Raw genomic sequence first — 16,867 nt, 5'->3', positions numbered from 1 at the left:
AGTACATTGGTGCGATGATAGAACCTACGAAGTCAGAGATCAGACCATCACTGCACTTAGCAATTATTCTCAATACCTTTGCTCATATAGACTGCTGATACTGGTGTGTATTTTATTATTGTCCATGTATCTGTAAAGTCTTAAGCAAGCACTTGAAAACCTAATATGTGGCTCTGGTGGGGGCTCTGCATAATTTTAAGGTCAAATCAGCGGTTACATGTGAAGGGACTTCCTTATTAATGTTCGGGAAAAGGAAAAACATTGATGGGGACACAGACAAATAAAATTAACCAACCATATGTCAAAAAGTCTCTGACGCCGGGTTCCAAGCTGGAGAAGTGAGCATCACTACCAGGGACTCGCGACTAGATTATACAGCTAACTATGTTACGTCAATATGTTATAGTTAACAATTACTCATTATTTAATCAAACAATAACCATTTCAAGTACACTTCCGACAGTTGACGAGTGTGATGCGATAAAAATACATAGACAATCGAAAAATTCTATTCGAAGATTATTACTTAGTTAAATATGGTCAAGAGGGACGTAAATGTACCATTTCGTATGTATAAGTTAAGTTAACAATACTCACATACAATAGTATAACTCTGGCTATAACTCGTATGATTATCTCCGGCGATGACATATCGAATAACCAAGGTCACATATATAAATTAACACAAATGTTTTAACACATGTACACTAGCACATTGAACATTTGGTTATGAACTTGGCATTTATAAATACTTCGTCTACGCTTAGGTCATGTCAAAACACATTTTTCTTTTTTTTAATACTGGCCGGATACGATATAGAACCTATTTCGTATTCATCACATTGGGTTTTAATTAAAATATTCACTTCACGCATTACAGTCCGAGTAAATTGGTACCATAACTTCTCGCACCTGCATTCTACTGGCGTTTGTTACGTATAAACTTAGCGTTGACACTGTGACATTTAAATTACACGAATACGCCTAACCTGAATAACTAAAGAAGATTTTGCTTTATTATTAATATTATTACGTAAATGGCTTATGATTACTGCAAACATTCGAAACTATTTACAACCTGGCCTTCGAATGTCTTTATGTGATAAGAAAAGTTAATTTCCAAATTTAAGATGACTAAGCCATGATTTCAAAAATTGCGACGAATATGGCGATCCAATGTGAACTGCACGAGTTAACGATTGTTGCAATAGAAACTTTGAAGGTTGAAAATAAAAAGTGTACGTACATGAGTTTGCTGATCTCCGAGAATGCCAATTAAAGATGGACTATTATTATTTTCTTCATCAGAATCCCGCGCATCCACTATTTCGTCACTTTGCACAGCGCAATCAGTACCATTCTCCACACTTTTAATATCACCGTCGAGTTCATTCGCATCGTTGTTTATGGCTGTATTAATAGCGTCATTAACAGGAATTGATGCAATTATAGCATCAACTTCACGTTCAACTGGTTCATCTTCGGAGTCCTCAAAGTCACCGTCAGTGAAGGCTTCGCCGCTTTCGTCATCAGTATTTTCAGGTGTAGCCATCTCTGTTCTGTTACCCATGATAAGAGCTGACACTGTCACACATTCCGTTAAGGCAATATTTACACTTTGTTTTCACATTCCCCCCGTACAAACAATCACGCTGCAATCCCGCATGCCACTTGGAAAGGATGGGCGTAATTTGCAGACGATTTTCTTTTGCGCTGCACCGAGGACACGATAAAACATAAATTTATTTGTTATCTAATCAACATTCCACTTTTATTACTATATCAATTCTCGATATAGCCATTGTTTGCGGTTTTCAGCGATAAACCCGACACGAAAACCGTGTATGTTATTGTGTCCATTAATAAAACGAGGGTTTGAAACGCAGTCCTATTACTGGATTTTCTCACAATAAAAACATCCACTTGAAGGACGTAAAAAATATTTTTATTTTAAAGGTCTCCTCACACGTGTAGCGTCTACGGAGTCGTTCGTCAACTGTCTGAATACGCGTCATGTCGTTAAACCGCGACTATCACTTTCGTAATCACACCGTTACAATTATTTACTGTAGATTAAGGCTCGGTCCATAATAAAAATTACCATTCGTTTATCCTACCAATCGGTGATTTTTCCACAGGGAGCTCTCAAGCGATCCTACTAATGTGAAAAAATCTGCTCTAGTATAGAAAAATATATTGAACTTTCCAACCGCCTACTAAAACAATAATATAGAAACCGGGCTTCAACACTTAAGACATAAAAATATAACTCGTTTTTAAGTTACATATTTAAATATAATTTATCGCGTTATGACGTCACTGTTACAGATAACCAGGATTTCCCCTATATTATTTTTATAAAGTAAATCATTAATTGAAAATTTTATTTCCAAATATAACAGGTTAATAGGATGTCAGAATTGAATTTTAAGTGTACAAAATAGTAGGGCCCTTTTATAAATTTTACAAACCTTAACTTGACATATTTCTAAATTCAAATATTTAACTAAAAATAAAATAATCAAATAAACTAAACCAAGTAGATCACGTCTAAAACTGTACATTATCATTAATTTAAATACCGAATAAATAAACATTAGTAACTCAATCATGCCGTGGAATGAAACAGGATTTCATTTGACATGACGTCATACAGACAAGGTTTTTCACAGTCTACGCACAACACAGACGTCCATTTGCCACATAGGTGATTCATTTACACCCCAGGGACGGAGGTTACGTGCAATACTACCAACTTGGGAGTTTTCTATAAGATTTTTTCTTTCTTAAAAAACGCATACGCCATAATCAAAATAACTGCTATATACTGTAACGAATTTTTGATTTTGAAAGTTCCTCTCGAACCTAGTGTACAACATGGAATGTTCTCTCCCTAAAGAGTGCTTTACGTTACTTCGGTTAACGCATAGATAGCGCTACTAGTATAAAATTAATATTACTTTAAGTCAGCCCTAACCTTCATAAATTTGATAACTCTCCTACCATTTGTGAGATTATAGTACATATTTCGAGAAGCCTATTTTGAGGCAAAAGTCAAATGGTATGTATGACCGCTATAATCGTTGTATTACTCTCGAAGGCAACTATAAAAAATTAACATTCTATCAAAAAAAAAAATCTCTGTCAGCCTACTAACTTTTAAGCCCACCTAATAAGTTATGCAGTTAATAGCCTATTGTTACGCGCCATGAGTGTGGCCACAATTCCGGAATTGCAAAATAACGCGGTTTAATATGAAGATAGCTTCGTAACACTCCCTTGAGAGAGAAATTGACTAACAAAAATCAGGTTAATGCAATTGTAATCACTTATCTATGTTGCATACGTCATCTTAACATAACTAATCTCAAAACAATGGTAGGGACAATTACGGGCCGTTGTCTCCTTAACACAGTTGCGCGCGACATACAGTCCGTTATCTATTTCAGCGCAGAAGAATTAATTCATCCTGGAATGCGTGGCTGTGGCTTCACAACGAACAGAAATCCCCCAGAGAAGCAGTGAGGTCACTCCGTGGTGCCTGCTAAGTGCCCAGAGGGCTTCTGTGTTTCTGTAAGGAGGCTAACTAAGCCAGCCTGGACCTTACGACAACGTACCTAATGAGCGAATAAATGTGCAGAAAACTGAGTATATATGTCATTCATGAAGATAGGGACACCACAAACAAATATGCCACTTTCACTGTTCAAAATCGGTTGTGTGTATGTGTTGTATGACCTAGTGACAATTTACAGTAACCTTTTCATAATATGATTTATTAAGTTTCGTTGCTAGTACAGTATGAAAATATTAAAATAAAAAATGAGAGCAATTGGCATCCTTCTCGTTTTCGAGCGATTTTGTCCAGACAACCACTGTGTGGAAAAATTATATTAAATAAGTGCAAAACTACATAAGACACAATTATACATAAGTAATGGAACATAACAAAGCAATTAAAACATATGTGCACAATAAAAAAGGACACATAAACCACGACAATTTCAGTTAGATGAGTTAGTACAAAAGTTACGATGAACGCAACTACGAAAACAAGATAGGACAAATGGACAGTTATTGCTTGTACAGTATAAAACTATGTCATGATTCTGTATGTTCAATATTTGCGGCGACTATTTTCTATATATAAAAAATCTTCCGAATTAAGAAAACAGTTACTTAAATAACTTTAAAATTTTGTTCGTTTATTATCACAACACATTATATGCTACACTATATGATTATTTAAGTTTATACATAAAATTATGTAATTAATATAATAAACTCTTAATCATACAACTGTTAGTCTTTGCCTAGCTGCATGCGTGATTGTATTTTCTATTTTTTTGTCCAACGTACGGTGAAGGAAACGTCGTGCAGAAAACCGGCATGCCTTAGTCAAAAATTCAGAGTATCAGGCACAGAAGGCTGATCACTATGCCTATTAGATCACGAAACCTATATAAAAATCTGAAGCCAAGGGCTTTCAGCTGCAGGTCCCCCTCCACTCTGTCAATCCAGCGGTACTTACGCCGAACTACTGGACTCCGACTACTAGGATGGCTCAGGTGACCGCATTTGGCGGAAGGTGACCTGGGCAGGCCAGGACAGGGACCGCCTGAACGCTCTTATTACGGAGGCACTTTTGGGTCACAGAGTCAGCGGTGTGAGTGACTATGTACACCAAGCGCGCCACTGAATTTTTCAATCAATAAACAGCGTAGTTTAGAGTGTATCATGAATAAAATGGATAATACTTTAAGGAATTATAGTCACCATGTATAGACAAAATTATGTCTGTAAACAGAAACTATACAAACAAGATTATATTATTAATTTTAGAGGAAATAACAAGCCAAGGCTCCCTCTATCACGTTGTCCGCAAACAAGGACATCAAGGTTACGTTATTGATAATAATTTGGTACCAGTTAAATACTGAAAGTTTTATTCAACATTATTTAAGATAACTAATCCGAGTTAGCAATATATTAAATTAAAAATCCTTTTTATATAACAAAAGATAGTCGATATAAATAATCAAAATAAACTGCAAACGAGCAAGAGGCTCCTGATGTTAAGTGATACATAGACACTCTGAATGCCAGTGTTGCCAGCCTTTCAAGAATTGGTACGCTCTTTTCTTGAATTTCTAATGCGACGGAAATACTTCAGTGGGCAGCTGCCTTAAAAGCTAGGTGATACGGAGAGTACTTTGTATTCTGCCTCGACGTCCGGTGATGAAACCCAGCTGCAATGAAAGATGAAATCCGAACCAACCCTCTGAACACTCTCGCGAAATGTTGCTGAAATGCGGTAAAGATGCAGAATCACCCCACATCTGTACGTCTGACATGGTTAAGAAAATAAAAAGTAAATCTTAGCTTAAAAAAAAGTTCGTACGTGAAAAATGTATCTGATTTCAACAAGCGGGAGTCATTCTACGCGCTCTGATATAGCTCAGACAGACGGTATTAGAATGAGGCTTTAAAAGCTAGTCGACCTTCAAGTTTTTTGAAGTAAATTTACAATAGACTATTAGAAACAGTTAGGCAATAGTGGAGTAAATTGTATCGATTACAGTCGTTCACGCTAAGTTCAAGGTCAAAATTAAAATGTTTCAAACCACATTCCAGTTGCAAAATGTACATCCATATATTCAATAAACACTACATATTAAAATTTATATTTTTCTGGACAAGAATGAGAATTATTCAGAGGATCCATTTTTAAAATTTACATATTATTTTCAAAATCATTTTTTTGTCTAAAAGGTTTTTATAGCGCGAAGAAGAAGAAAGAAGAAATTGTATTAACCCTATTTTCAAACTTATGATAGAAAAACACAGATTTTGTTTATCTTATTTTAATCGCTCAGTCGACAGCGCTACATACCTTTTAGGTCTGGGGCTCAAAGTTGGCTATCTGTTTCGTTAACGTTTTTATAACCTGCGTGCCGATTGCCTCAAATGTTCGTACGAGTGATTGTTAAATCTAATACCGAAAGAAAATTCCAACCGTGATTCGAACGCACGACCTTATCGTCGAGAGGAGCACCCTTAAACCACTAGGCCAACACTGGTGAAATATAGTAAGGCTTTAATAATTTATACATTACCTTTTACAAACGGTAGTCCAGCTAACAACTTGTACACACAAAGCGCAACTGTCGAGGAACCGAACAAAATCACTAATCAGTAGTGGACAAAAGAAACGAGATAACAAGCGAACAAAAAGGCTAAATCGGCCGATTAACTGTCCGGGTACAGCCAACGGGATCGAGCACGCGTACGTAAATACCGTGACATTATGTGCGTGCGCGCAACGCAATGCGCACGTGGGATACGCTTTCTTAGCTACGACGCGTGGGCGTAATTCCATCCATTATTTTATTGTACGTAATGGTGAAACGCAGCCGGATGTTACATTAAGTATAATTTAATAAATAATGAACAAAGTCATAACGTATTTATTAACCCCTTAATACATGTTTAATTTCTTAAAAATATATAGTTATCCTAATGAAAAAATCCCATAAACACACTTCAAATAATTGGTCATACAGCCAGTGGCGCACTTTCATATATTCAAGGTATAGACTGTGGAATTTTCGCCGCCTAGATTTTCCTATGACTTTTAAGCTTAAAATTATACACAAACCATCCAGTTCGCAGCCCCCAACCAACCAGTAGTAAGCAATAATATGAATGGGTTGATAGTGGCAAGAGGGAACTACATTTTCTGCAATTTTTCTCTTATCACTACTACAAAGTGTAAGCTGAAGGCGCAGAGTTCGATTACTGGTACTGGAGGGGCGGCAAACTAGATGTTTTACTCTAGAATATTGAAGTTTGCTACACCGAATGTACAATGACAAGTAAGAGGGGAATGTCATCGGCAAATTTGTTGCAGACATCTATCTGTAAAACATCAAAAAACCGTCATGCAGAAATCTTTATGATTTCTATGAGGTAGCAAAAAATATCGGTTTCCAAATTTGCCGCCCTAGGCAGGAGCTCTGAGTAGGAAATCCGCCATGCATATAACGAAATAATTTATAAGTGCATATAAATTAAGTTACGTTTTGTGGGTATAGTTAACACTAATATTGGGTGGAAAGATTTGATTGTAATGGATATGGGTGAATTTCAGCATTGATAGGACTATATATGTCAAAAGTGCTATCAACCGACTAACTACTACTACGACTAACGTACTCGAATTGAATAAAAAAATTGTTTCACGTAGTGCATTTATAGGGTTATACAAAGTTAATGTAATATGTAATTAAGAATGTTATTGGTTTTTTCTGTAGGAAATCGATAGAAGGATGAAAGAAGCCTAATAATAATAATTTATTTGCAAGAACATGGTACAAAAATGTTTAAATTTTGCATATTTTGCCATACAAAATGGCGTGCAAATTCAATCATTACTGTCAATTCTTATATTATTTTGTCAATATATCCGTACATTATTACGTTATCAAATTAGTATTAATTATAATGTTTCACGCAATGAATATATTTTTTCACTATTCGTAACTAACATTTATAACTTTACTTTTCTTCTTTACGTAAGCAATGAATTACATGATTAATCTTTGACTGAATACATTTGGACACGATATCATTTTAACTTGTATGTAGTAAATAATATTACGGAGGCGCATAGCTTTGGACCCCTTAAAAATAAAAATAAAAAAATTGATACATGATGTAAATTACATTGTCTAAGTTCCCAGTGAATTACATTAGGTTGGGTCAGATTAAAGACAAAATTTGTACTGTAATGTAAGAGACATTAATTTCACAAATCATGATGTTTTAATAAATTTCTACTGTGTTACAGAGCATGCGCCATACCATTGCGGAATGATGAAACCATGAAGAAAACAAATTGGAGATGTTTGGTAAAGCCGTGATTCGACAAATTTACCAAATCCTTTATTTGAGTAACGTGTTTAATAGGTTAAATTATTAACCTGCTACATAGAGAAAAATATACACAGAAACAATTTAACAAACTGTTAAAATAATGTGATAAAAATTGACATTTTTTTTAAAACCATTGTATACATTTCGTTACTAGCTGTTTCGAAACTATACTTTCTTGCTTTACAACGCCATCTAGTTTAAGTGTCCATTACGCTATTAATGATTACCTTTTTATATATAAAATTCCACTATACGTGTGTATGTCACTGAACTCTATTTAAATGGCTGTACCGATATGAATGATTTTTTTTGTATGCCCCGGATAGTTTAGATTCAGAAATCAGTCCGACAGTTGTGGCTTCATTCGGTACCTAGGTTATTTATTTAAACAGCAAATCAACAGTTGGTATATGAATAAATCTTCTGTGCATATAGTCGTAATTAAACTTCTAAACACCTGGACAGATTTACATTATTAGATATTTTTTTGTATGTAAGATGTATAGGACAACGTCTGTCGGATCCGCTAGTATTATATATATATTTTTTTTCAAAATATGAAGGAGGGAAAGTACTAATATAGAATTTATAAACTCAATCACAGCATCATTTAGTTCTTTGGCGCAATAAACTCCAAACTAGAAAGGTTTTTGTGCGATTTTGACAAATTCATAATTATTCATGATTAGATAATTAATTATGTTTTTACATGTATCGGTTATTATTCTAGGGATCAAAAAAACATTGCCAAAAATTCACTCGGGCTATGGAAGCCAGTAATAATACCTGTCAGTTATATATCTACTTTAAGTATGAGTATTGACTTCTGAAGCCTTATCGTCTTCATTCAGCTTAAAAGGTTAAGTAAAAGTCATGACTTACACGTCACGACATTGTTTATATTTTCACACTGGCTTCAGTCAACGCTTGTCAACGATATCGTTTTTTATATGACGGGGCAAACGGGCAGTTACTTATTTCTTACTTAACATCAGGTGAGCCTCCTGCCCGATTGCCCGTTACATAAAAATATGTAGAAGGCTTGAGTTGTATAAGTTCATTAACTTTGGTAATGTATAGTTTTGAACATGATAATAAATAATAACATAATAAAATATAATGTAATGGCTGTTCGATAGATGGCGCTACACAATTCTAGAGGGACCTAGCCGTATAATCAAGAGATTATTTGCAAAGTGACTAACACAAGACTTCCTTCCGCGTTTACCGCTCACTATGACGTCATGATGATTATGGACACGCGGTAGTAACTCAATGCAATTTTGGTATCATTACACAACGGCTAACACTTTAAAACGTAAATATTGCGCGGTAATTACGTCAATATTGATGCGATACACATAATGTTCTAAACTAACACAAAATATATGATGCAGTCGAAAGATGTTGAATCTATGATGACTGGTATGATTCACGACTTTCCCAGTGTTACCACGTTTTACTATATTTTTATTCAAGTTCTTTAAAATCATCTCTAACCAATTATTTAACACATTCAACATTTTTTGCGTAGATGAAACAATAGTCATATAAGTTTAAAAAAAAGCTTGGATGACTCAAGATCGACGATGGTCGCACACCATAACAATTACGCAACAATTAGAGATAATGCGTTTTAAACTCACCAATTTAGGTCTGACATGACAGATCACAGACCGAGCGGAATCTTCATCGCTGCTCTCCAGACAATCGGACAGAGACGGGGACCGTCTAGCTGGCCACGGTTTAGGTTCCTTCTCTAGACATGGTGATGTAGTCAACAGTGGTTGTAACCAAGGACCCTGACCCCTCCACCAGGACACCAGCACAGGGGCTACGCCCACGACCATCGCCAGACCCAGCTTAACCATCATAACCGAGGGCTTAATCACATAATTTAGAACAGCCCTTCAATCTTCATTCCGGCAATGTCTTTCCCAACGCACAAAAAACACACGAGCACTTTTCACAACTAATTTCAATCTGCTTTACGCGTCAAGCGCGTCCATAAATATAATGTATACTATTTTAAACCGTCACGACACTGAGGGTTAACGTGACACAGACACACGTGCTTAAGTGGATTTACGAGTCGATATTATGCGAGGAATTCAGAGAAGTTCGGAGAGAACACACTGGGAGGTCCAGTCAAGTACATATGTAATCCGATTAAACGGCAATTATGCTCCTCACGTTAAACACTCCTGTGCTAGGTGTATTGCAAGTAAGGAACTTCACTCGCGTAATAACACAATTATTAGGGAAAGCGTATGGGACGTTCTCTCGCGATTGCAGACGAGCGAATGGCGGTCGTTGACGCTGCCCCCCGACACTGGAGGCCCCTCCAGCCGCCCGCCCTGGCCACCCCTAACTGACCTGGCCGAATGCACATGCAAGTGTAATTGGGCGATTATTTTTGACTCTAGATGCGAGATGTCGCAATCTAGGTCATCGTGTGTACAATGTAAACGTCGCGTATTAGTCTCCGTACTATGCGAATAAATAAATAAGAATTACATATTTTTCTGCATTCATTATTTTATTTTATTAATAATAGTGAATTATAAAAACAACCGCATCCTATGTAATTATATACTTAATTTAAATTAATATGTGTACGCTTTTAGATCATTGAAATCCCGTTTCCAAATGTTTTTCTTTATTTAAAATTAAGATAAGGTGATCGCTGATTGCATATTCAGTACGTTGACCAAAATAAATGAACCTTGCTGAGCCGGTTAAGAAGATTTCTCTTTTGCATTTGCGAAAACACTGCCGCAAGAGTCCGGTTCCAATAAGACACGTTTGTGCGATTCATTAAGGAAATAATTGAGATATCTACACTATACTAAACAACTTTCTGAGTTATTTTCTATTAGGTAATAAATTCCGCTTAGAAAGCTATCGAAGGACGTAGAGATACATAGAAAATGTATAATGAATAATACATTTCTGTCAGTAAATCAAATATTGCATTACATGTTGATTTTGCTCAGGATTACTGAAAAAACTATCAATTCAAATGTTTTAGTAGTTAGTTTTTGTAATTTTAATTATTTTACTAAACAAAAATTGTTTTGTTTAATACTTGTATTATCTCGTCGTGTATGTCATGTTGGCCTATAAGTGCTTGTCACATTAATCATTGTATTTTATTGTTCTTATATCAATGTATCAGTGTGCCGTTAGAAAGATTTATCATTAAAAAATATATTATCAATCAGCCAGGAACCTCTTTAAGGAAACGACAGCATTGGGTTCAAGAGGTAAATCATAACCCTTCCTAGATTAAAACCCTACTATAGTGACTTCACAGCCTAACCTATTTAGGTTGTTATAAGAGCAAAATGCAGAATTACACATCAATCTGTATAGTTGCATCAGCCTGTGGGAGTGCAGGGTGGTCCAGGAGTGGGGGCAGACGGATCGATGCCGAGCTAGTACTTACGTCACAAGAGTGCCTGGGTCTCTGTTTTAACATGTGTATATTGAATTGTCTATTATTTATTTTAATTGTATTTAGTGACACTATACTTTTAAATTAGGTTAGATAAAACATAAGACATTTAAACTTTCACCAATATCTTCAATTTAAGTATAATTAAATTATTGATTAGTAAATAAAATAGAAATTAAATATATACGCCTATTATAAACTTCATAGCAAAATGTAACATTTAAAATACGCATATATGCAGCGGACTCTTTCCGGTTCCTTGAAAAATACTCTATTTTGTTAATTGTCCCTCTTGATAATTGGGAGTTCAAGGATTAGTATTGCTCGCCAACATGTATATACATTAATATTTGAAGACGGGCTTCCCTACTAAAATCTGAAGTGTTTATCAGGTACAGACATTGTCAATTGTTTTTTTTTAATTCTTTGTACAATGATAGGCTGAAGTCGCTCACGGAAAAAAAGATTACTCAAGTCTTTTCGAAATAAAAATTGAGTGAGTAATTTTATAATATTGTTAATAATAATATAGAAGTTATTTTGAACTCTGGGTTATTTGAAATTTATCTCTGGTTGCTTAAGTTTTAAATTATCGAGAGTCGACTGCAATAAAGTTCATTTAGTAAATACATTATTTATCATATAATTCAATAAATATGTGTACTAGCGAAATTAAATCTAGTTTCGGATCTCTACGATCATCAGTAAACAATAAAAACGGTTAAAATGTCAAGTATTTAACTTTTTCTTTAAATATTGAATCACACGATTTGAGGGCATTGACTCCTGGAAAGCAAAACTAGGACACAGGATCGATCCAGGCTGTCGCGGGTTAAAACAAAAAGTAGGATTTATAAAGTCCAACCAGTGTTTCCTTAACCTTATGTAACATACGTAATTATTAATATTACAAAATTCAACTGTTCATTAAAGAAACTTATATCATAGGTTTTCGAAAGAACTAGGAAATTGTAAACGAATAGTTAACCCCCCTAACAATATAATTGATTACGAGTCGATATTATGCGAGGAATTCAGAGAAGTTCGGAGAGAACACACTGGGAGGTCCAGTCAAGTACATATGTAATCCGATTACATATGTACGCCCTGTCGAGCGTGCGTAAAGTGTACTAAGTAACCCTAATGGTGGCCAGGTCAAGTAGCAAGGCTTAAGAGCTTTTATTTTATTAGGACTTTGACATAATGAACGACCCGGTGTATCCTATAATGGGCGAAATGGACACCGGAACTAAAATGTGGAGGAAACGAACCTTATTAGGGGATTATACGCCTAATACATTACGCACTAAAGAGGAATTTAAGATTGTATTTAAAAATAGGTTTAGATATTTAAAACATTTATTTAAATAAAGGGTTAAGAAAAACTACGCAAAATGTCAAACAAAAATCGTACTTTATAAACTCGATGCACTCGAGATCTTTTGATATCGTTTACCGAGAGTTTTTAACGCCGGCGTTTTCTCTCGGCTTACACCCTGTCTTTGCAGATGAGTAGGGATGTCTGTGATACCTGTATATTTTATTCCATAATAAATATATTTTTTTTATTTTACCCTTGTGTTTTTGTTCGGAGTGACGATGGTTCAGAGGAGCATACAAAAATAGATCTAGACACATATGCAAGGAAATTGCTTTAATTTTAATTAATATAATTTGTTTTAATATTAAAACATCTACCATATGTTTCGCTATTGATACAACGACAATAAGGTTAAAAAAATTACATCATAAATAACACAGTAAAGTATTTTTGTATTTCACTCTACCACAATTGCTTAAAGATGCAATTCTTCTCAGCAAATCATTCATAACATACCTGATGTAGGGATTTTAAGTGACCTAGTTAATCATAAAACAGATATAAATGATGAAATTGCCTGACAAATTTTGTACTGAAGATATGACGTCCAGCATTATAATTTTCAATCAAGTCGCTTGCCTAAATTTCCCTTCCTTCCAATCTATTTAGTGGGTATGATAAGCCACTTGTAGCCGACTGTATTAGCCAAAATAATCTTTAAGGGCATTTGTTATAATGACTGAATCTTATGATCCATTTTCTTTAACTATTCCAAATTCCTCCTACAAAAACCAAGCTAGGAGTCCAAGCACCTCTCTTTCGAATTCTTCGCGATTTAAACGGATTGAATAGTGCTTATACGTAGCTAGATATATTCGGTAGTGGGCTGATCGCTTTTAGAGAAAGCATTGTTAGGTGCCTATCTCGAACCTAAAACGCTGTTTTGCTGATGATTTTTTTTTTAATTATGTTTTAATTGTATTTTTAATTTTTAATTTCTTTTTTAAAACACTTATGTTTACTTCAATTGCCATACATTTTAGATGAAAGATTATGCAAAATATGCAGTAGATTTAGTACTATGTATGATGTGGAAAACTTTAATAAATAAATAAACTACAAAAATGTACGAGTATTAAGTGTTAGCTGCTATGACGATTAGGGAATTGACGGAAATGTATTTCATTCTAAAATTTAACAACATTATTATTTTAATAATAATATCTCTAGTAAGCCTATCGAGTGCATTAAATAATAAAAGCAAGGTGTTAACAGGTAAATCATTTATTACCAACTACTTGAATAGCACTCGAAAGATAATTGCATACAGACACGAGATGAGTGATTGAGAGAATCTCGATCTTCTCTTGTACTCCCCACTTGTTGATTGATTGAATCCTTTTTTAATTTCCGTTGAAGCCGTAAAAAAAATTAAAGATGCTGGCGGACCAGTATACTGTATTAACGAAACATATTTTTTTACGTTTTTTACAATGCACGTATTCAATTCAAGTATTTATTTCAGTATATAATCATTTTTAAGAGAGCAGTGTTGGCCTAGTGGCTTAAGCATGGGATTCTCATCCCTGAGGTCATAGGGACTTCTTTCTTTATCACACACGCTCAAACGGTGAAGGAGAACATCGTGAAGAATCCGGCATGCCTTAGGCCCAAAAAGGCGACGGCGATTGTCAGGCACAAGAGGCTGATCACCTACTTGCCTATTGTATTGACAAATTATCAGTCCCAGACCTAAAAAGATTGTATCGCCACTGATTTTCTTTTTAATAATCATTTAGGTAATCCTACTGTGTTTGGCTTTTACAAGGTGGACAAATAGTTTTTTATATTTATTTGTTTCTCAACGGAAGACTGTATTGTAATGCCTGTTGGCAAATCTTTCAAAAGCATCTTCAACAAATCATCTGTGTTCTTTATTCACCAAAAAATTGTCTTTAATGTTAAAATACGCCAATTAGAAAATAGTTCTAAAGTAATTTAATACTAGAAGTTCATAGCATACAAAAAGTATGACAATTAAACATTCATAATAACAATACGATAGAAATCTTAGTCATTCACGTAATATCCAAGACTATTGTTTAGCCACACTTTCTAAGCTATACTCTTCCTACATGTTCATAGATAGCAATCTAACGCCTCGTCATCCATAAGCTACCCACAGAGCGGAAAGTTTTATAAATCTATTTCATGATAAGATATATATAGATATAGTATCTCACTGCACCATTACTGGGTAAGGCACCAAACAATTTGTTTATATATTATTTATAAACCTTTTTGTGTAAATGAACCATGTTTATCGCATATTATTTATAATAGAATTATACAATCTTATCAGTGATAACTAAACATGTGATGTGTCAGTCTAAAATATGTTGTTGAGTTACTTCCTTGTGAGTATTAAGTGCAATATATAGCATTGAAGATACATAAATGAAAAACAGTTTAAGAATCTCCAAAAACCCTATTATTTTTCAATTGTAGTTAATGACAATAACTAAATTTATAATATTATTATTAATTATAAATATCAAGCATAATTGTCCACCCAAATAGTAATACTAACCTCTCTAGCAATTTGATCAAGGGCTTGTTCCTCCGCCGTTGCCTTGGTCTGCGTCCTCTGACGCCGCGACGGATCCATGTTGTCTACCACTACACTTTCTGCAAAGAGAAATAACTGTTTTGTAAGTCAAACAAAAATTTTGACACTGGTAATTATTTATTTATCTAGTTAAATATTCATTATAGTTCATTAGTGTGAATATTTCCTAAAAATCTTTAAGGATAATGGTGTGATATTATGTATAATTACTTTTAATTCACCATAAAATATTCAGCTCAAGGTAATTTCACAAAATATCTCATTAAATTACATTACAATTTGATAAAATTATTAAATCTAAGACTTCAACAGTAGCAGTAAACAACATTCCTCCTTAAATGGGTAGAGCCACATCAGCAACATTACTTAGATAAACAGTCTTTAATGGGAAAAGTCATTTAAGTTGATTCTCTGCCATATATTTGTGACAAGGCAAACTAGGTAACTGATGTAGTCTAATGTATTTGACACTTAAGTATATAAACACATATTTCAAAGTCCACATGTCTTGTCTATACATGATTTAAAGTATAGGGGGTGTCATTTTAGACAGGGCCACTCATTTTTGAGATTAAATTTAAATGAAGTTCATAAATGAAGAATGTAGCAAAGATTAAAGTTTCATTTATAATATTATTTGTTCCATTTTTATATTTCTATAATATTATAGAGTATAAATAGAAAGCAATAGAATTAAGGTACATAGGTAGCTAACAAATTAGTGTGATTCTGTATGTTTAAAATATATAAGAATAATTGGGTTTACAACCATAACCATAACAATATCATAATTAATCACAAACTTTATTATAATTAACAAAGTTATTATTTTAATTATCTGTTAATAAATTTTGAATAAAAGTTTATTGGTGCAGCCTTTAAGAAATCGCTACAATGTCAGTTTTCAATAGTATATTGTAATTTTCCTTGTTAATAATGTTATTATCAACTGGATCAAGGAATAAAAAAAACAAAATGATTATTTAGTTTATGGTATAAAGTATATTAATTTCCTGTACATTTGTCCTCAATGATGTTTAAGCCTTCAAGCTGTTTTCAACCATTTTGGTTAACTCTTTAGTCTTAAGCTATATTTAAAACACAACAACTGTTTTAATTATCAATGTACTTCATACATGGACATGATATTTAATTTTATATCCACATAAAGAACTAGTGGAACCTCCGGACAATGGAATTAGTAATAAGGTGACTAAGAATTACCATATAATTGCAGAGTTTTCAAACTTACTGTTAAATTAGGCTAAGTATATCCTAGTTAACTTTAGGTACAGCTTACTTATAGGCATGTAAATGTGTACATCACAAACTTTCAATTCTAAGATTACACAGAGTCACATTTACATATTTTTCTGGTACAAGTCACCATAACCTAATGGGTTCACTGATTATATTCCGCGTGGATGTTTTTACGAAACTATATCAGAATTACATTTCAAGCAGGAAAATGGGTGGGCACATAGCCAATATCTTTTTAATGGCAGTCACAAAATACAATGACATC

At 34.1% G+C, this 16,867-nt stretch overlaps 1 protein-coding gene across 5 annotated transcripts in view; it reads right to left on the bottom strand.

Annotated features, from left to right (window-relative positions):
• The window catches only part of LOC123708916 (leucine-rich repeat flightless-interacting protein 2), a 41,021-nt gene that overhangs the window by 23,786 nt on the left and 368 nt on the right, over positions 1 to 16,867 (bottom strand). Inside the window, exons 1-2 of one of the 5 annotated variants that reach the window (XM_045659928.1) lie at positions 16,595 to 16,836; positions 15,304 to 15,401 (exon numbers count right to left, since the gene is read on the bottom strand). In XM_045659928.1, coding sequence (XP_045515884.1) covers positions 15,304 to 15,381 — 78 coding nt within the window. In that variant the 5' untranslated portion in view covers positions 15,382 to 15,401; positions 16,595 to 16,836. Of the gene's footprint in view, positions 1 to 597; positions 809 to 1,246; positions 2,000 to 9,581; positions 9,954 to 15,303; positions 15,402 to 16,594; positions 16,837 to 16,867 lie in introns of those variants that run through there. The other 4 variants (XM_045659927.1, XM_045659926.1, XM_045659925.1 and 1 more) reach the window with 4 other exon arrangements.

This window comes from Pieris brassicae, chromosome 4 (assembly GCF_905147105.1).
Source record: "Pieris brassicae chromosome 4, ilPieBrab1.1, whole genome shotgun sequence".
NCBI classification, from domain to species: domain Eukaryota; kingdom Metazoa; phylum Arthropoda; class Insecta; order Lepidoptera; family Pieridae; genus Pieris; species Pieris brassicae.
Note: the sequence above shows the minus strand (reverse complement) of the source record. Positions and strands in the feature narration are given on the sequence as shown.